Source organism: Schistocerca nitens, chromosome 1 (assembly GCF_023898315.1).
Source record: "Schistocerca nitens isolate TAMUIC-IGC-003100 chromosome 1, iqSchNite1.1, whole genome shotgun sequence".
In the NCBI taxonomy this organism is placed as follows: Eukaryota; Metazoa; Arthropoda; class Insecta; order Orthoptera; family Acrididae; genus Schistocerca; species Schistocerca nitens.
Window position 1 is genome coordinate 162,356,586 of NC_064614.1, and position 22,077 is coordinate 162,378,662.

Genomic DNA, 22,077 nt, shown 5'->3' on the forward strand with positions numbered 1-22,077 from the left:
TTACAATTAACATACATCCCCCACTGGTGCTTCCACTGTTCAGAACATTTTTTGTAGCCATCTTTGGCAACGGGTGACATCTCTTCCCTTGTTTTTTTCTTGACTTCTTCAATGTTGTCAAATCAGCATCCTTTCGTGCCCCTTTTCACACGTGGGAATAAGAAAATGTCACATGGAGCCAGGTCAGGCAAGTAAGATGCATGGGGTATCGGAACCGTGCCATTTTTAACCAAAACTGTCTAACAGAGATGGCTGTGTGTGCGTGTGTGTTGTTGTCCTGTCTGCCACAAATTGTGTCTTTTTTAACAAACACTATTGTGCAATAAAAGGTTTGATTGACTGTCTGTTCTGAGGGAACAAAGTCTGATGAACTACGCCTTTGGCATCCAAAAAGCAAATCAGCATTGTTTAGATGTTTGATTTGACTTACCATTTTTGACAGAAAATCTGGATCAGTCTCAAACTGTTGTTTTAAAGCACGACACGTTTCAACTTGACATTCATTTTGATTGTCAGTCAGAACCCGAGGAACAAACTTGGCAGAAACCATTTTCATTCCCAAATCTTCTGTTAAAATTCACTGAACCGAGCTCCGAGATAACAAACTAATATCTGACTTTTGATCAGTTGTTTGTAGACAGTATGTGAGCACAAGCTCTTGAATTTTTTCAATATTTTCGTTGATTTGGGCAGTCGATGAACTTCCAGAAAGAGGTTTGTCGTCAACTGACATGTCGTCATTTTGGAACTGAACAAACCACTCGTACACTTGAGTTTTTCCTCTAGCGTCATCTCGGTAAGCTGTTTTCAACATTAAAACAGTTTCATCAGCATTTTTACCAAGTAGAAATCAAAATTTTACAGCTGTATCTTGTTCAATTAAACTTTCCATTATAAAAGACCAAACAAGAGCAAAATATCGTTAGCAAAAACAATCATTGCAGACGAATGGAAAAAGCTAGATTGACAACACAGGTGACACTAAACTGGCAATGAGTTGCATTACACCCCTAGAAACATAAATGTGTACTACACAATCTCGACTCACAGAAATGTTACTCTGCTTCTTTTAGGGTAACCCCTCATTTGACCAAGTGTAAAAGACATCTGTTTCAAATGTTGCAGGTCCTCTTTCAGGGAAAAACTAGAATCATACAACTTATTATAGTGGGTTTTATTCCAAACACAATAATCATTGGTTGTGTCCACAGGTTTCGGGTCGAAGAAAAGAAGAACAGAGCTCAGCAGAACCTCCTCTAGGGGCAGTAGTCAATTCTGTTGGGACTTCATCAGATGGCTTGCTTCCAGATGTGGCCCCTGGCTGTAAGTGCTTTACACTAACTGAGGAATTGTGATTTGATGTTGTTTTTAAATTTTTGCAGACATAATTTTGAGTGGACATACTTCTGAAAATATGGTAGATTGTACCTCTGTTAGTTGCTGAGTGAATAGTGGAAATAAGTTTGTTGGAAATTATTTGAAGAGATAGGAAAACAAGCAGATGGATCAAGAAACAGACTGGAGTGGAAGATGATATTATAACTTAATGAAAATGAAATGGGAGTGAGTGTGACAGGTAGCTGGGCAAATGGATTGTAGATTGACCATAAAGGAGGTTCTTTGTATGATTCAAAGAGATATGAAAATACAGTGACCAATTGGAGGAGTGGATACGTAATATTAGAAAACATGAAGGAGCAGTGTGTATGGTTAACCTTAAAATTGTAATGCACAGAAAAGTGCGAATGAAACCTATATCTATCAGATAGACACATTCATTTACAGATGTATATAAAGAATGCCAAAATTATTATTATTATATCGGTTAGACCGTCAGCGAGAGCGCACCGCTAGTTTCTGCCACTAATATGGCGAGTACACTGTTCGCTTTTTTCACATTTTTACGATCTTCAAACAGGAGCGACTGCAGTAATGGGTAGGAACTGTGATTGTTGTGTACAGATGCGAGCTGAGTTGGTGACCCTTCGCTCACAGCTCCAGGCTGCTTTGGCTTCTGTCTCACAGCTTGAGGCTGCTGCCAAAGGGCGTCACTGGGGGGGATAGAACACGGGGATGCGAGGGATGTCGAGCACGTCCCACGTGTCCTCCGATCAGTTCACTGCTGTGACCACTCTGGGTACTGCCTGCACTGAGGTTGACCCCTCACCCGTGGTCGAATAGGAGATCATTCCAAAGTCGGGCAGGCAGCGAAAAACTTTCCGAGGGGCCGATCGTAGGGCCTCCCCGGTTCATTTGACAAACAGGTTTTGGGCGTTATCTGTGGCTGACGATGTCTCTGAGCCGGATGCAGTCGTGCACCCTGTTCCAGAGGAAGCTTCTCGGCCCCAAAGGTCTGGGCATTCACAGAGGGTGAGTTTGCTGGTAGTTAGGAGCTCCAATGTTAGGCACGTAATGGGGCCCCTTAGGAACATGGCTGCCAAGGAGGGGAAGGAAGCCAGTGTGTGCACTCCATGTGCATTCCGAGGGAAGTCATTCCAAATGTGGAAAGGGTGCTTCCGGATGCCATGAAGAGTACAGGGTGCAGCCAACTGCAGGTGGTGGCTCATGTCGGTACCAGTGACGTGTATCGCTTTGGAACGGAGCAGATTCTGTCTGATTTTGGGCAGCTAGCGGAAATAGTAAAGACTGCCAGTCTTGCTTCCGAGATTAAGGTGGAGCTCACCATCTGCAGCATCGTCAATAGAACCGGCCATGGTCGTTTGGTGCAGAGCCAAGTGGAGGGTCTGAATCAGAGGCTCAGTCAGTTCTGTGACCATGTAGGCTGCAGATTCCTTGACTTGTGCCATCGGGTGGTGGGTTTCGGGGTTCTGCTTAATAGGTCAGGAGTCCACTACACAGGTAGCGGGGGCTGTGTGGAAGGGACTGGGCGGTTTCTTAGGTTAGAGGGTCTTGGGGAACCACGAAAGGGACGTCCGTGTAAAAGTGGGCAGGTAAAATACTGTGAGGTAGTTGTAGAAACGATTGGTATTGTAGTTGTAAATTGTCGTAGCTGTGTTGGAAAAGAACCAGAGCTCCAAGCCCTAATAGAAAGCACTGAAGCTCAAATAGTTGTAGGTACAGAGAGCTGGCTAAAGCCGGAAATAAGTTCAGCTGAAATTTTTTCAAACAATCTAACAGTGTTCAGAAAGGATAGATTAAATACAATGGGTGGTGGAGTATTTATTGCTGTCAGAGGTAGTTTGCCTTGTAGCGAATTTGAAGTAGATAGTTCGTGTGAAATAGTATAGGTAGAGGTTATACCTGACAATTGGACTAAACTACTAATTGGATAGTTTTTACCGACCCTCCGACTCAGGAGATATAGTTGCTGAACAGTTCAAAGAAAACTTGAGTCTCATTTCAAATAAGTACCCCACTCATTGAATTACAGTCAGTGGGGATTTCAATCTACCCTCGATGTGCCGGAGAAATTATACATTTAAAGTCAGCGGCAGGCATAAATTGTCTTCCGAAATTGTACTGAATGCTTTCTCAGAAAATTGTTTTGAACATTTAGTTCATGAACCCACTTGAAGCATAAATGGTTGCAAAAGCATACTTGACCTTTTAGTAACAAAAATCCTGGGCAAATAGTGAGTATTGTTACGAATACAGGGATTAATGACCACAAGGCAGTTGCTGCTAGGCTGAATACCGTAGCACCTACAACCATCAAAAAGAAAAGAAAAGTATATCTATTTAAAAAAGCTGATAGAAATGCTCTTAGCGCCTTTTTGAAGAGACAGTCTTAATGTTTTCAGAGAGATAGTATTGACAGCAATTGAGAGATGTATACCACATAAATTAATAAGTGATGGTACTGATCGTCCATGGTACACAAAATGGGTCAGACGTTGTTGCTGAAGCAAAGGAAAAAATTATGCCAAATTTAAAAGAATGCAAAATCCCCAAGATTGGCAAAGGTTTACAGAAGTTCGAAATATGACTCGTACTTCAATGCGAGATGCTTTTAATAATTTCCACAATGAAATTCTGTCTCGAAACCTGGCAGAAAACCCAAAGAGATTCTGGTCATACATAAAGCACACCAGTGGCAAGGTGCAGTCAATACCTTCACTGTGCGATAACAACAGTGAAGTCACTGATGACAGTGCCACTAAAGCAGAGTTATTAAACACGGTTTTCTGAAACTCCTTCACCAAAGAAGACGAAGTAAATATTCCTGAATTCCAATCAAGAACAACTGCCAAGATGAGAAACATAGAAGTAGATGTGCTTGGTGTAACGAAGCAGCTTAAATCACTTAATAAAGGCAAAGCCTCCAGTCCAGATTGTATACCAGTCAGGTTCCTCTCAGAGTATGCTGATAAAATAGCTCCATATTTAGCAATTATATACAACCACTCACTCACAGAAAGATCCGTACCTAAAGACTGGAAAATTGCTCAAGTCACACCAATACCCAAAAAGGGAAGTAGGAGTAATCTGCTGAATTATAGGACTATATCACTAACGTCAATTTGCAGTAGGGTTTTCGTCAATTTGCAGTAGGGTTTTGGAACATATACTGTATTCGAACATCATGCAGTACCTCGAAGAAAACTATTTATTGACACATAATCAGCAAGGATTCAGAAAATGTCGTTCTTGTGAAACACAACTAGCTCTTTATACTCATGAAGTAATAAGTGCTATTGACAGTGGATGTCAGATTGATTCCACATTTTTAGATTTCCAGAAGGCTTTAGACACCATTCCTCACAAGCGTCTTCTAACCAAACTGTGTGCCTACGGAGTGTCTCCAAATTTCAATTAAGCGATAAGTCATACAAATCTGAAGACTTTAAATTCAGCTAAATACTTAGGGTTTACAATTACAAATAACCTAAATGGGAATGATCACATAGATAATATTGCGGGTAGAGCAAACCAAAGACTATGATTCATTGGCAGAACACTTAGAAGGTGCAACAGGTCTACTAAAGAGACTGCTTACACCACGCTTGTCCACCCTATTGTGGAGTATTGCTGTGCGGTGTGGGATCCGCATCAGGTGGGACTGACGGTTGACATTGAAAAAGTACAAAGAAGGGCAGCTCGTTTTGTTTTATCGCAAAATAGGGGAGATAGTGTCATAGACATTATATGTGAATTGTACCGGCAGTCATTAAAACAAAGGTGTTTTTTGTTGCGGCGGGATCTTCTCATGAAATTTCAATCACCAGTTTTCTCCTTCGATTGCGAAAACAGTCTGTTGCCACCCACCTACATAGGGAGGAATTATCATCATGATAAAATAAGAGAAATCGGGGCTCGCACAGAATAATTTAAGTGCTCGCTTTTCTTGCGTGCCGTTCGAGAGTGGAATGGTAGGGAGGCAGCTTGAAGGTGGTTCATTGAACCCTCCACCGGGCACTTTATTGTGAATAGCAGAGTAATCACGTAGATGTAGATTATCATTATTATTATTATTATTATTATTATTATTGTCTTCTGAATGGGCCAACTAAGGACTATGTGACAATTTCTTTTCCTTAAGGGGCTGGCACGTATTCAATATTTGTTGACAATACTAGTTTTGTCAAAACGTCAACATATTGAAGTGACTCTCTCACCCCAGTAATATTGTCAGTTGGCGGTGTAATTTTACGATGTTAAGCTGTGTGTGCTGAAATTATATCAGCTGTAGCTGGTGAACAACAGAAAAAAAACAAAAAAAAAAAATGTTGTGGGGTCCAAGAATGGCTGGAGGAGGGGAGGAGCGACTTGTCACACATTAATTTACTGACTAAAATCATAACCGTGGACCCAAAAGATCTCGTAAACTATTTTTGGATGAGTCTTGCATCTTCAGACAAATTATTAATGGTTATGCAACATAAAGTATAGGAGCAAAATATGTTTATGAAAATGGCAATGGCAGCCGAAGAGATTAAATGTAACTTTGATATTTGTGGTGACAGGCAGGTCATTTTAATGTTTGAAGTTTAGTGCTTCAGTATCAACAAACACATTTAGGAAAAGTGATATTGAAATATATGAAGTAATTGTATCTGTCTTACAGTAATATATTCAGCTTATTAACATAAATTATTTCTTTGTCTTGTGATAAAGTGGTGATGATGACAAGTATTTTGCAGGCCTTTTACTACTCATTGCATATATATGGTGTACTTTTCAAATACAGCTGTTTTCTACACTGCTGTGTAATTCAACAAGCCAATAGACATACACTGTGTTTTCAAATGAATAAAGAAAGCAGTGTCACAGTGTGTCCTCCATTGACCACCCTAAAGTGGTAAACTATAAATGTATTGAAGCCTTGTGTTTGGTTCATGATGTTCTGCAAATTTTATATGGCGAATATTATCAAACTGTCGATTCTCAACCCCACATGTTCAGTACATATTGACAATACTGAGAATCTTTTTTGGGGCCATCAGTAGTGCTCATCAATATTTTTAGTACTGACAGTAGGTTGATATGCACCCTCAAATGGTCAGTATATTAATGGTTTGACAAAATTGTTGATTGTGTGATTGCCCCTTTACTTGGTGCCTGGCCCTCTCCCCTCCCTATACTCTTTCATCCATTCACTATGTTTTTCTTCCTGTCTACTAACCACTTCAGACTAGTTTTTTCACTCTCTTATGTAATCCTTCCATATTCAATACTTCTTCCCTAAACACTTCTGTCTGTCGTTTCTTCAGCTTTGTTTGTTAATCCTTTTTTGCTTTGTGGATGTAACTTGTTGACTTTTTATCCGACATATATTTGAAGGTGTTTTTGGTTAATCTACTGTCTTGCAGTAGATATAAATATCCAAAAAATAACATTCTTCTTTTTCTCATTATTTCTGATATGTTTTCTATGTTTCGATAAATTTCATCATTAATTCATAATTAGTAATGCCATAGTTTCTCATGAGCCTAATATTTTACTAAAGATTCACCCCTCCAGTACTTCGTATTCATCTGAACTATAGTCTAATATTAGGCAGTCACTTGCTTATAGATATTCTAACTTCCCTACTGTATTTTAATGCCTAATTTTTGGATTTTAGACACACATTTTTTATTGTTAAGGTCTTCAGTTATACTCTGTGCCCTTTGCATTTTATGTTTCCTTTCTTCTACAGCAGATCCAGTCAGACAATTTTCTTGCTTATCTCCCGAAGGAAAGTTAAAATACTTAAATATTTTAACTTTCTCTATTTGGTCAATATCTGTTTTCAGAAATTTCAATGAATTTCTTAATATTCAGTAAATTATTATTATTATTTTCTAAAACTGGAATTACTGGATATTTTTTCTAAAATATTAACTTGTGTTACAGCAGATGTCACATTTTGAGATAGTATGTCTGTATATGCAAGATCGTGTATTCCTATTTTTTTGTTTCCACGTCCCAACCTTATTAGTGAAATCTTATTATTGGTTTTGGATTCGAAAGTTGAAAGTCTCAATATTTTCTTTTTTTCTAGAACACAATATGGTAATACTAGAGTAAACAAATAAGTATGTGTGTTGCAAGTATGCACAAATACAACAGCTAATTGAAATCATCTATCTGATTTATATAACTGAACACATTATGGTCCACTCACATGACATGTTAGTTGAAACAAACTGGAAATAGAAAGGCAAGAGGTACAGTATCTGTACATTGTACCTGAATAACTTGTTTCGTAATTGACATTTTTTTCCCAACTTTGCTTATTACTCCCTGTGTATGTTTTCTCTTCTAAAAAACAAAAAAGGAGAGATCTTGTCCTTTAACTTAAGTGTGTGTAAACTGTTTCATACTGTTTTCCAGCCCACACATGTAATCCTGACATGTATTTCTGATACTTTGCCTTAGTGCAGTTCTTACTGACAGTTTTTCAAAGTGGAAAACATTTGAAGTCATTTGAAACATCTAGGCATTGTCATCTGTGGCCACATATAATTAAAAGAGGAAAATAGTTTTTGTGTTGACAGAACTGCTGTTGGGTGCTGACCTGTTACAGTTAAAGCACGCACATGAAAAAGAGTTATGTTGTTTTCCATAAGTGTGCTTATGAAGTAGCAGAAAATGAGAGATACCATATTGGCCTGTATAATTTTGAGGGAGGGGTGGACGGATGAGAAACTCCATGGAGAAAATTTGTCAGATTACTTACTTATAAAAACTATTCACTGTATGTTCTCTCTCTCTCTCTCTCTCTCTCCCCCCCCCCCCCTCCCTACACCACCCCTTGTACCCCTATCCCCCTAGCAGATTAAAACTGCGTACGGGACCAGGACTCAAAACCTGAACCTAGGTCTTTCATGAGCCAGTGCTGTACTGACTGATTTTTCCAGGCCCAACTACTGACCTGCCCTCACAGTTTTACTTCCACCAGTACCTGTCTTCTATTTTCCAAGCTGTTTTAGAAGTTGTCTTGTAGAACTAGGACCCCTTGTAAGATAGTATATTGTGATAAATATTTTCGTCACCCTCCTCCAGAAGTACTTTGTCCTCACTAACTTACAGGCCATTGGATATGCAGCCCTTCTTGAAGTCTCGTTGATAACGTTAGTGATATTGTGTGCCATCAAGAGGGAATCCTCTCACACATAAGGCTGACTGGTAGTCTGTTGATCTTGCCAGTGTATGATGGCATTCTAAAAGCCACTTGGAATAATGTATGTAGAGACGGTCTTCAAATTTCATGTTACTGACTAGATCGAATACTTGCGGTTTTGAACTCTCACCTCCACTGGGCCGATCGTCTGTGCAGCAATTAAGGAATGAGGACTGCAGTTAAAGTTTCTTTCATGCAAAAATACTGGTATTTGTAGGTTCACGCAATGCAGATAAGCTGCGCCCTAATTTTTTGTGGCATAATTTTGTGGAAAAAAAAAAAACCTTTATTTGGGTCAATATGGTAAAGTGATTTAGATTTAGTAAGAATTTTGATGACTAATTGGTTGAAATCATTATTTGCTTTGATAGGTTCTGGCAGTCGTCCACACAGTGCAACAAGTGCAGAGTTGGAGCAGGCAATGTCGGGACTTTGCATTAGTAGTCCTCCAAACCCCATGCCACCACCTCGTACAAAGGAGTCGCGGTGAGTAATTGTTTATTATCTATGAATAATCACCATAAAAGACCCCTGCATGTGAACAAAAATGTTAGCATATTAAGTGAAATAAACTGATTAAAAATAATCATTGTAGAGTAAATATGTCACATTATTGGTGATGAGAGAGAGAGAGAGAGAGAGAGAGAGAGAGAGAGAGAGAGAGAGAGAATGAAAGGTTTGATAAATTGTTCATCGCTTTACACCCAAGTTCTTATCCATAAAATTAAACTAGGGATTGTAATAACTTTTAGGAGTAAATTTAATTTTTCTCTGATTGCATATGATTTGATCCCTAATTAGGTACAAGGGCAAGCGTGCATATCCGTCCGTCCCGAACCAGCCATCTGAAGCTAGTGCTCACTTTATGTTCGAACTAGCCAAGACAGTTTTGTTGAAGGCTGGCGGCAACAGCAGCACGTCACTCTTCACGCAGGCTTCCACGTCACAGAATCATCACGGCCCACACCGTGTGCTGCATATATGTGCATTCCAGCTGGGTCTTTATGCACTTGGACTTCACAACTGTGTGTCACCAAACTGGCTCAGCCGCACATACTCTTCACATGTCTCTTGGATAACAGGTAGTATATGATGTGATAATGCATTTTCCTCAAAATTGTGAATAACCTATTTGCAGCTCGCTTGTCTGCTACAGTTATGAAACAGTTATGTATGAAAATTATTGATTGCTATTATTTTGAAGGAATTATTACTTGGGAAGACTACAATTAAAATACATCTGGATATGTGTATTCCAGCAGAGCTTAACTATATTAAAAGAAAACACTATTGTGGTGTATTTTTATGGCATCCTGTGTCACCGATTGCAGCAACTTCAACTGCAGTGTTCTCTGCCTACCCATTTGACCAATGGATTTCAGTTTTAATACTATTCATTCATCAAATAACTTCATTTTATCTTTCAATCTACCTCCCACCCCACCCCCCTTCCTCCTCCTCCTCCTCCTCCTCCTCCTCCTCCTCTTGTTCCTGTCATTTATTCACATGATGTACATGGACAAACAATGTGAAATACAGGATGGAATAATGACTATAATGAAAAGGATGGATTGCTACTCACTGTATAGCGGAGATTTTGACTCCTTATAGGCACAACAGAGAGACAAAGGCCTTCTTCTGAATTAGACAACATAAATTCAGCAATGGAAAATAAAGGACGGAATGTGTGTGTGTGTGTGTGTGTGTGTGTTTTCTATCACTGACGAAAGTCTTGTTGGCCAAAAGCTCGTTTTCTGACAGTCTTTTTGTTGTATGTATCTTTGACTCAGCTACTCTGCTGTATGGGGTGTAGCAACTATCCTTTTCATAATATTGTTAGACCACACACACACACACACACACACACACACACACACACACATGACCACTGCCTCTGGCTGCCGAGACCTGGCTGTAAGCAGCTGTGCATAATGATAGAAGCAACCTGGATGGTGGGAGTAAGGAGGAAGCTGAGGTGAGGATAGCAGGGTAGAGGTCTACACGGTGAAGTGCTGCTCGTGGAAGTGTACAGTGTGAGGTGGGGTAGGATAGGGCAGCAACTTGGAATGGGGAGGTTAGATGGAGGTTGGGGGAGGGCAAGGAAAGGGTGGGGGGGGGGGGGCAGGAAATAAGATAAGTAAAAAGACTGTATGCATTGGTGGAATGAGTGCTGTGTAATGCTGGAATGGGAACAGGAAAGTGGCTGAGGTAAGGAAGATGACTAACATAGGTTGAGCCAGGAGGGTTACCAGACTGTAGGATATATTGCAGCGAGAGTTCTCGCCTGCTCAACTGAGAAAAGCTAGTGTTGGTAGGAAGACTCCAGATGGTATAGGCTGTGAAGCAGTCATTTAAATGAAGAATGTTGTGTGGGGGAGCATGCTCAGCAACTGGGTGGTCCAGCTGTTTCTTGGCCAGATTGTCGGTGTCCTTTCATGTGGACAGATGACTTGGTTGTCTTGCCCACATAGAACACTGCACAGTGGTTGCAGCTTAGCTTGTAAATCACATGACTGGTTTCACAGATAGCTTTGCCTTTGATGGGAGTCTGTGATGTTTGTGACTGGACTGGAGTAGATGATGGTGCGAGGATGTACGGGACAGGTGTTGCATCTAGTTCTATTGTAGGGATGTGTAGGAGGCAAGGGGTTGGAAGCAGGGGTTGAGCTGGGATGGACAAGGATATTGTGTAGGTTTAGCGAGTGGCGGAATACCACTTTGGGAGGGGTGGGAAGGATAGTGGGTAGGACATTTCCTCATTTCACGGCATGGTGAGAGGTAGTTGAAACCCTGATGGAGAACGTGATGCAGTTGCTCCAGTCCTGGTTGGTACTGACTCACAAGGGGAATGCTCCTCTGTGGCCAGATGGTGGGAGTTCAGGAGGTGGGATAGTGACTAGAGTGATAAGGCATTGGCAGCCAGAGAGAGTGGTTGTGTGTGTGTGTGTGTGTGTGTGTGTGTGTGTGTGTGTGTGTGTGTCGTCTAATTTGGAAGAAGCCTTTTGACCAAAAGTTAACTTGTTTGACAGTCTTTTTTGTTGTGCCCATCTTTTACTCAACATCTCCATATATGATATTCATGGACAGTATCATTTGAAAGGCAATATTTTTTTCTATACACAACAAAATATTCTCATCCTAAAATTCCCAATGTAAATTTCTTCTGCCTTTTCATTGCCCAAATACCCTTGGTTTTCCACAGCCCCTTGTTCAATCGCTTCAAGTGGTTATCCTTCTACATCTCATGTTTATTTTGTGTGTTTTCTTCACATTTTTTCTTATAAAGTAAACACCTCAGGTTTGCCTCCAGTATTCTCCTACTTATCACATTTCCCCTCCCCTGCCCCCCCCCCCCTCTAGCCTTCATCTGTCTACTTTCTCCTCTCATTCATGTGCTCCACTCAATAACTCTTCACCCCAGTCGACTTTGAATATCAGGACAATGTAACTGGTTCCTTCCATTACTTGTTATTCCACTTTGTACTTTCCATTAACAGTATAGCAGTACACTTACATGTGAACTTTGATTTAGTATTTCTGTAATTTTATTTAAAAAACTGTTTATTAAAAATCTATTTGAATTACTTGCTCCAGGTCAGGCCACAGAGATTGGAGCACCAGCTATTTCCTTCCTAATAGACACGTGGGAAGGCCATCTTACACCACCAGAAGCAGTCAGTATTGCTGACAGAGCTTCACGCGGTTGTGATGCCAACATAGTACGGGCAGCAGCTGAGCTTGCGCTGTCCTGTTTGCCCCATGCACATGCACTCAACCCAAATGAAATACAGCGAGCTATATTGCAGGTATGGAGGATAGTAATTGTTTTTCATATATTTTTATGTGTGTAAAAAAAAGATGGGCTGTGACATGCTGCCTCCACAGATGATATGGCATTCTTTCTTACTACAGAAACTTATTACATGAATGCATTTTTAATTCTCTCTCTCTCTCTCTCTCTCTCTCTCTCTCTCTCTCTGTGTGTGTGTGTGTGTGTGTGTGTGTGTGTAGAGAGAGAGAGAGAGAGAGAGAGAGAGAGAGAGAATTTTTAAAATGTTTATCTCTGCGTAGATGGGATTGTTCTTAGGTAAGAGGAAAAACGAGAATGAAAGATCTACAATAAGTTAGTGACTTCTTAGTTATCCACATAAATAACTGCACGTAGCTTTAGAACATACAGAATTAACTTTTTGTTCTTCACAAATGCATACAAAAACATTCAATAAAAGAAACTGAAAGTTAATGCACTGATCTTAAATTATTATCGTGAAGATAAAAAAACTAAGCATGTCAGTGTTCATTTGTATGTCTTATCACTGCTGTACATGCCCTGCCTCCTCTTCAACTTCTTCCTGCATCCCAAGTAGTGTGGAGCACCAGGAATATCCTGGTAATTAAATTGGATTCATTGACAAGCTCTTGTGGGTCAGATGTTGCAGTGGCAGGAACACTGTTGGCTGCGGCGGAGGGGTGTACACAATACACAAGCTGTGAGGCAGGGTCAGTCAGTGTTTGGGAAGTTTGATCCGGTGACTGTCGACTGTTTGTAGTGTGACATGTTAGCGAGGTATCCGTGACTGACTTGACATTGTTCAATAGATACTGTAAAGGGTGTGCTATTGTATAGAAACCCCCATGGTGTGATCCCCTCTACTCGACAGTGGGAAAGGACCATTGTACCGTGGCTGTTGTGCCAATCTGACTGAGTCCATATGGAGTATCACTAGCAAATCTGTTCACAAGCCCTGATGATTGCACTTGCACTAAGTAGTCTACTGGAAAGCATAGAGGCTACCATAAGCCAGTCCAAGTATGGATGCTCCAATATCAGATTTTTACACTGGTCAGAGGCCTGAGAAGAATAAGGGAAGTGACATATTAATTATGCCTTTAAGGTTCTGTGCCACTGATCTTCCGTATCATTACTAGAGGGGTGGTAGCTGATTGTGTGTTGTTGGTGAAAGCTGCACAATTTGGCTGGTTCCAGGATCAGAGTGGTTTCAAACTGGTGGCCCTGACTGGTTATAATATGGAGAGGGCACCATAAAATCACAATCCATGTATATCTAAGTGTTTTTGTCATAGTCTCATCTAAGATGTCAGTGATCAGGGTTGCTTCCACCCACCACATATATCTATTGCTATCCTCCTAGGTGGCTCGCCACTCTTCGGTGAGCTTGTGCTCGGCTACCGTGCACCCCCAGCTGTTGCGGTACCTTTTCCCTGCTGTGCTGCTTGTCTATCCTCTTTCCATTCTTGTGTGGAACATGTCTAGTATATTTTTGGGAATATTTTCTGAATTTTCAGTAGCTTGACATCGGAACAGTCGATCCGTTGTTCTTTCTGTCGGTCTTTCTTCTTTCCTTCTTCCTTTCTTCATTACCCTTCTACTATCTGTCCTCTGCTTCACTGTTTGAGGTTCCTCTTTTTCTTCTTCCTCCCAGTGTGCACCTGAAGGCAGGCCCGTGCGTTTGGCACATAGCAGGTGACTTGGAAACATGTAAATTCCCAGCCCTGGCTCGACAGGTGAGTTTACACGTACCCCCTGGTACAGGCCAGACCCAGGGAGGGGTGATTGCCTGAGCTGTTACCTTCTCAAATTGTCATTTGGTCCCTCTGTCAGGAGTTCAGGAGATGTGACCTGAAGTGTGAACAATCACCTAAGGTGGTGGCCCCCCTCTGAAAGGGGAGGGGGGAGGCAGTTGGAACGAGTGCACCCATCGGAGACACTGGCAATCGTAGAGGATTTTCTCACAATGAACCAGTCGTCTTCATCTCAGTTTACGTCTAGTAAATGTAAACAGAATGAGGCTAATAATTGAAAGACTCTCCCAGCTGCACCTCAGTTTCTCGTGGCTTCACGTACTGAAGAGGGTCAGTCCTTTGCAATGTTTAATCCGATCATTATTCAAAAAGTTCTTGCAATTACAGGCTCTGTGAAATCCTTCTTTTGTTTACACAATGGCACTTTGCTTTTGGAGATGAATTGTGATTCTCAAGCCCAACAACTGCTTGCGACTTGACTCCTCCATGGCTATCCTGTTTGTATCGAGGCCCATTGAACCGTGAATTCTTCGCGTGGTATAATTTACACTAGGCTGCCCGTTGGTGTGACCAAGGGGAGAAATCCAGACTTATCTCTCTGATTGATCAGGGCATCACTGCAGTGCATTGGGTGACGAGAAAGGTTGCTGCATCCTTTGTGCTTACATGCACTCTATTTTTCCTCATGTTCGATAGAGTAGTGTTTGCATCAAAGATCAAAGCAAGCTATGAAGTCATCACAGTAGGGCCAGTCATTCCAAACTCAATGCGCTGCTACCAGTATCAACGTTAAACCACACTCGAATGTCCTATCCAAACCCTGCCAAGTGTGTTACATGTGGTAGGGACACGATTTTCCACCTCCTTCTCCCCACTGTACCAGTTGCAGTGGTGCCATGCAGCCTCATCCCTAGAATTTCCCATGTATCTTGATGAGCGGGCCATCCAGGAGATCCAGGTGAAGGAAAAAGTACCTTAAGGTGTTGCTCACAATTTAATGGCTAGTCGAAAGCTCTGCATTTTACCATCTGTCACCTACAGTACCGTTCTTGCTACACCTCACTCCTCAAAGGAGATAACCAAGCGGACTAGCAACCTTCAATTCAGTTTGGTGGTTGTTAAATCCCCCAGTGTCATGATAGCATCCCTGTCTCCTTCTCCTCCAGCTGTGCAACAAGCCACCAAATTTTCGCCTCCGGCAGTGAAATCACCTGCTACACAATCAGCAGGCCAGCAAGGACAGAAGGAATAACCGTGCAAAGACTTTTTATGTCCCTCCAGCCAACAAACATCTGAATCTTTGTCTGCCAACTGCAAAGGCTCCAAGAAATCAAAAGCAAACTGTCTTCTCCTTTGCTGACTCTGAGATCCTCTTCAGCAGTGTTGCCGTTTGATAGTCTCACCCGATCAACCTCAGTTTCATTGGTGCGCACCGCCAACCAATTTTCTGCCCTGGAATCCGCAGACCAACTGAGGGAGAATATTGATGCATCTTTAGATCTGATGGATCAGAATCCTCCAGCCTCTGTGCCCAGAGCAAGTGAATCTTCAAAGGCTGGTGCTCGGTAGCCACCAAGGTGACATCCTTTCATTTTTCCCCCCCTCCCCTTTCCGCATCATGACTCCTCCAATGCAGTGTTCGTGGCATTAGATCCAACAAGGAGGAATTACAGCTGCTCTTGGAATTGCAGTGTCGCAATTGTTCTCTGCCTCCAGGAAACAAAATTGCATCCTCATGACTGCCTTGGCCTCTCGCATTTCTTTCCGGTCCGCTTTGACCTTCCCCCTGAGGACGGCTTTCCATCTCGTTGGGGAGTCATGCTCATCCAGAATGATGTTCGTAGTCAGAGCATCTCATTGAAAAACTGGCTGCAAGCTTTTGCAGTCCTGATTTTCCTCCCTTGCTTCGCCTTTTCCCTTTGTACCATCTGCACCCCTCTGTCAATTGGTGTCACCAGGGCAGACTTTCTCCAGCTTGGTGGGCAATGCCCTCAACTGCTTTTGTGGCTTGTTGACTTCAATGCACACCATCCCCTTTGTGGCTCTCCTAGAACCTGTCAGAGAGGTGCCCTCTTGGCTGACCTGCTCAGTCAACTCAACCTCATCTTCCTTACCACTGGAGCACACATGTTCCTTTCAGATTCCAAGCACACCTTTTCCGTTTGGACCTCTCATTCTTCACTGCCCAGCTTGCGCGTCATCTTGAGTGGTCTGTTCTCTCTGACATGTACTCGAGTGACCATTTCTCGTATGATATCAATTTGCTGACTCCTACCCCACCTGTGTGTAAACCCAACTGGCAGCTTTCTAAGGCCAACTGGAGGCTTTAATCCTCCCTGGAGACCTTTGATGATGAACAACATTTTCCCAGTTGTGATGACAAGGTAGAATACCTTCCAAACTTATCCTTACCACTGCAGAAAGTTCAATTTATCACACTTCACCTATACCATACCATGCCATGTCCCATCTCATGTTGGACTGAGGCGTACTGCGGCACAATTCACGTGTGGAGACGTGCTCTCCACATTTTTCAGTCATCCCACAGTGGCACACTGCATTCATTATAAATATAAACAGTTGCATGTGCAGTGTCATTGTATTCTTCAGGATAGGAGGAAAACTAGCTGGATTTCATTTACTAGTTCTTTTAACAGTTCTATTTCCTCTCCTGTTGTGTGTGCCAACCTCCGATAGCTCTCTGGAATCAAGGTCCATTTCCGAATTTCCAGCCTGACCATAGCAGATGTTGTCATTGTGGACCCTGTTACTATCTCCAGTGCCTTTGGCTGCTATTTTCCAGAGATTTCGAGCTCCACGCACTATCAAACTACCTTCCTTCATCAGAGATGAGTGGAGGAGACTTGTGTGATACTCCTTTCAAATTGTGAATGCTACAATGCTCCATTTACTATGCAGGAACTAGTTCATGCTCTCACTTTCACCCCAGGGCCGGACGATGTTAACATTCAGATGTTGCAGCACCTTGCTCATGGTGGCTCAAGTCTCGAAATATACAAACCGTTGTACAGTGTGGATTTTGAGGGCGCCATTCTGCAGTTGACACTCATCACTTTGTCAACCTACGCCATGAACTGTTTTCTGCGGAAACCAGACTGTGGCCATATTTTTTGATTTGGAGAAAGCCTAAGACACCTGCTGGAGGACTGCAAGGAACGTGTGGGTTCTGCCTTGTTGGACACCTTTATCCAGGAAAATGGGTTACCTCAGGGCTCTGTCCTGAGCGTCGTCGATTTTGCTGTCGCCATTAATCCTATTATGGCGTGTCTCCAGCTGCGATGTCCGGCACCCTTTCTGTTCACAGTGATATCTTGATAGTCTTTGCTTGTGGAGCATCGACAGTGGGTTTTGCTTTTCCACTGACAAAACGATTTGTATGAATTTCTTTCGGCGCAATGGGTTTTCTCCACCATCTTTACATCTTGGGACTGTTGTTCTTCCGTTTGCAGAAACTACAAAATTCCTGGGACTCTTCTTGCTCAATAAAAAACTTATGTGGTCATCTCACGTCTTACCTGGCCACTCACTGTACCCAGTTCCTCAGTGTCACACGTGTCGTATGTGGTACTTCCTGGGGAGCGGATCAGACCAGCCTCCTCCATTTGTACCAATCCCACATCCATTCAAAACTAGGCTATGGTGTCTGACTTATGCATCCATCCATCTTACACTGTCTAAATACAATCCACCACTGTAGCATCCGTTCGACCACTGGTGCCTTTTACTGTAGGCTGGTTGAGAGTCTGTATGCAGAAGCTGCTGTATACAGAAGCTGCTGAACTACTGCTGGCATGCCAGCATGATGTTCTACTTAGCAGATACGCATGCTGTTTGTCTGCCATGCCTGGTCACCCACCCTATGCCTCCTTCGACGACTCCTTTAACCACCAGTATGGGGCACATCCCTCTTCTCTGTTATCTCCGGGAGGTCACTTTCAGCTATTGTCCCAGCAGCTTAACTTCACACTACCTGCCCCTTTCCTGGTGGGTGTGAACCCTTCACCACCTTGTTTAATTAGGTCGCGTATTGGGCACTGTCATTTTAGCCATTGTCATTTGTTAAGTGATGATCCCCCACCACGTTGTGCTCATTGTCATCAAACTTTGAAGGTTAGCCATTTCCTGACCGAATGCCCTTTTTTTAGCTGCTTGCATTATAATTTGTGCTTGCTGTTTGTGTTATCGCTCGTTTAAGCGAACGATGTGTTGGCTCTTGATGGTGTTTTGCTTTTTATCTGTCATAGCAATATGGTGAAGGACATTTAATCTTTAGAATCTTTAATTCAGGACCTCCGTTTTCTCTATGGTGCACTCTGTGAACATTTCTCTAAGAGGAAGTCCTTGTTTTTAGCTGTCTCTCTTTCCGTCGATTGGGCTTAACATGTAGTATCTTTTAACTCCTTTTCTTTCTTAGTGTTCTAAGGTTCTGGCATGGGCGCATACGACCTTAGTTGTTTGAATATGAGCAAATCTAGCTGTTGCACCTTAGAAGTTTCCAGAGTCAGCACAAATATCACAACCAACTTTACTACTCAGTTGACACAGTACGCAGAAACGTGTCCATGCAGGTGCATGTTCCTCCATGAGAGGCCACACAAAGTGATCTGGAAGCAATCTGATCATAGAGTTGGTGCTCCCGGATGAGGTAAGCAAAGGATGCAGTCATATGCTGTCTTGCAGAACTTATGCAAAATGAATGGATGTGATTTGTTCCGAGATACATCACACCACAGTTTCCAGTTACAGTTGGGTACAGCCATATAGAAGAGTTGTTCGACAACAGTTGTGGCCTGTTTTACATGAAGTTTTCTGTAGTCTGTAATCTCTGCCACACCACAAATACGAGGAAAGTAGTCGGCCATTAAATTTTCGGTATCTTCTACTTGGTGAAAGTCATCATAAACTGGCTTATGAACACAGCATATTGAAACTTCTAGGTGAGCACTTGTCACTAACATTCTTGAACACTGAAGTAATGTGTTTGTGGTTTGTAAAAATACTCACTGGTCAAGCTTCTATTTGAGGTTGGAAGTATCTAACTGCTTTGAAAATTGCTAACAGCTCTGTGTCATGTGCACTCCATTTATGTTGGGTTGGTTACAATCTTATAGAGAAAAATTTGAGCAGCTGCCAGTGTTGGTCTACTTGTTGGTGGAGTGCTGCTCTGATTGCGAACTGACTTGTATCAGTGGCTATAGCCAGGTGTGCATGAGATACTGAGTGAGTAACACTGCCTGACTTAAACTCTCCTGGAGGTTGCGGAACATGTTGTCCATTGTGAGTGTATGTTTTACAAGTCTGGATGCAGTGGCATCATGGCAGTAAGATGGGCTGTCTGGTGTATTCTGAATGTGGGTACTGTACTGTGCATGACATCATTGTGGTGAACCTGTACCTGCATCTCACTTCGTGGTTTGAGTGGTCCTCAGAAGACTTCTGTGTTGTGATTGTGCATTGTTTGTTAGAGGTGCATCCATAATTGATTTTCAGTAACACACTTTAAGCAGGAAGGCATCTAGTCCCTGATGGTGCATTGTTGTCAACTGAGTTCAATAACCATGTTCCGTGCAGATCAGCTGCTAGTGCAAAATGTGCAAGGAATCTGCACCTAAAATAAGTTCCTGGACATCAGTGATTATTAGTGATTGCGTGAAAGGCATGGAGAAACCAGGGTCCCTAAGTGTTGATTGCAGAGTTTTTGACTGTCATCATCACTGCTCAATTTCCTGTTTGCTGTCCAGTGCATGGCAGACAAACAACACACTGAAGTTGGAGCCAGTGTCTATAAGGAACTTCAGACTTGTGTGCCTGTCTGACACATGTACTCTTTTTAAAGCCATTGAACATGTGTGTGGAAGTGGTTGCTACCAACAGTGTGTAGATGTTGTGTTGCTACCGTATGTGCACTACTCATTTGAGTAGATGTATGGTGAGATATGCTTCACAGCATGTTGGCCAATACAGTTATGGTATCGGCATATCCCACAGAAGACAGTAAACTACACTTTTGAATACAATATTGGTTGAGTGCGAATGGCATCATTTTTAGTGATTTGTAACATAGCTTTCACAAAGGACAGCACATGTAGTGTAATATATTGTGGCAATCACAAAAAAGATACATCATATTTGTCTGTCAGTAGCTTCTGAGGTCCCAGAGAGATATGAAACGAACCTCCTGGCAGATTAAAACTGTATGTCAGACTGAGACTCAAACTTGGGACCTTAGCCTTTCTCGGGCAAGTGCTTTACCATCTGAGCTACCCAAGCATGACTCACAACCCATCCTCACAGCTTCATTTCTGTCAGTATCTCGTCTCATACCTTCCAAACTTGACAGAAGCTTTTCTGCAAACCTTGCAGAACTAACGCTCCTGGAAGAGAGGATATTGCAGAGACATGGCTTAGCCACAGCCTGGGGGATGTTTCCAGAATGATATTTTCACTCTGCAGCGGAGTGTGCACTGATATGAAACTTCCTGGCAGGTCAAAACTGTGTGCCGGACCAAAACTCAAACTCAGGACCTCCGCCTTTTGCAGTCAAATGCTTTTGGCAAAGGTCCTGAGTTCGAGTCTGTCAGGCACACAGTTTTAATCTGCCAGGAAGTTTCATGTCAGCGCACATCCGCTGAAGAGTGAAAATCTCATTCTAAATGTGAAATGGTTTATTTATGATTCTATTGTAATCCACAAACATATACTGAAGTATGTCATTTTATTTTAAAACAAAAAATTGCTAGTAAACAATAGTAGACCTGACATTTTGTAGAACGACATATCTTCACAACAACATGAAATGTTGTTCACTAGACTTCCAGTCAAATCCGTTTATGACAAACTTGGGAAACTTTTATGGAATGCAATACCCGTGTTATGTAACATACCAAATAAGTGGCCACTACTGTAACTGAAGAGGAAAACCGTGTAGATGTGATGATAAAATGTCAAAAAGCAATAAAGCGAAAATGTAGAAGAAAACAATTCTGCCATCATTACTAGAACTGTGCCACAAACGGCAAATGTCTTTAACATAGTTGTCTTTTGATCATCATCATCATCATTTAAGACTGATTATGCCTTTCAGCATTCAGTCTGGAGCATAGCCCCCCGTTATACAGTTCCTCCATGATCCCCTATTCAGTGCTAACATTGGTGCCTCTTCTGATGTTAAACCTATTACTTCAAAATCATTCCTAACCGAATCCAGGTACCTTCTCCTCGGTCTGCCCCGACTCCTCCTACCCTCTACTGCTGAATCCATGAGTCTCTTGGGTAACCTTGCTTCTCCCATGCATGTAACATGACCCCACCATCTAAGCCTGTTCGCCCTGACTGCTGCATCTATAGAGTTCATTCCCAGTTTCTCTTTGATTTCCTCATTGTGGACACCCTCCTGCCATTGTTCCCATCTACTAGTACCTGCAATCATCCTAGCTACTTTCATATCCGTAACCTCAACCTTGTTGATAAGGTAACCTGAATCCACCCAGCTTTCGCTCCTATACAACAAAGTTGGTTGAAAGATTGAACGGTGCACAGATAACTTAGTCTTGGTACTGACTTCCTTCTTGCAGAAGAGAGTAGATCGTAGCTGAGCGCTCACTGCATTAGCTTTGCTACACCTCGCTTCCAGTTCTTTCACTATGTTGCCATCCTGTGAGAATATGCATCCTAAGTACTTGAAACCGTCCACCTGTTCTAACTTTGTTCCTCCTATTTGGCACTCAGTCCGTTTATATTTCTTTCCCACTGACATTACTTTCGTTTTGGAGATGCTAATCTTCATTCCATAGTCCTTACATTTCTGATCTAGCTCTGAAATACTACTTTGCAAACTTTCAATCGAATCTGCCATCACAACTAAGTCATCCGCATATGCAAGACTGCTTATTTTGTGTTGACATATCTTAATCTCACCCAGCCAGTCTATTGTTTTCAACATATGA

At 42.1% G+C, this 22,077-nt stretch overlaps 1 protein-coding gene across 1 annotated transcript in view; it reads left to right on the top strand.

Annotated features, from left to right (window-relative positions):
* The window catches only part of LOC126244256 (zinc finger SWIM domain-containing protein 8 homolog), a 525,958-nt gene that overhangs the window by 443,458 nt on the left and 60,423 nt on the right, over window positions 1-22,077 (top strand). The window contains exons 15-18 of the mRNA XM_049948222.1: window positions 1,212-1,323; window positions 8,938-9,052; window positions 9,368-9,648; window positions 12,161-12,372. Coding sequence (XP_049804179.1) covers window positions 1,212-1,323; window positions 8,938-9,052; window positions 9,368-9,648; window positions 12,161-12,372 — 720 coding nt within the window. The remainder of the gene's footprint in view (window positions 1-1,211; window positions 1,324-8,937; window positions 9,053-9,367; window positions 9,649-12,160; window positions 12,373-22,077) is intronic.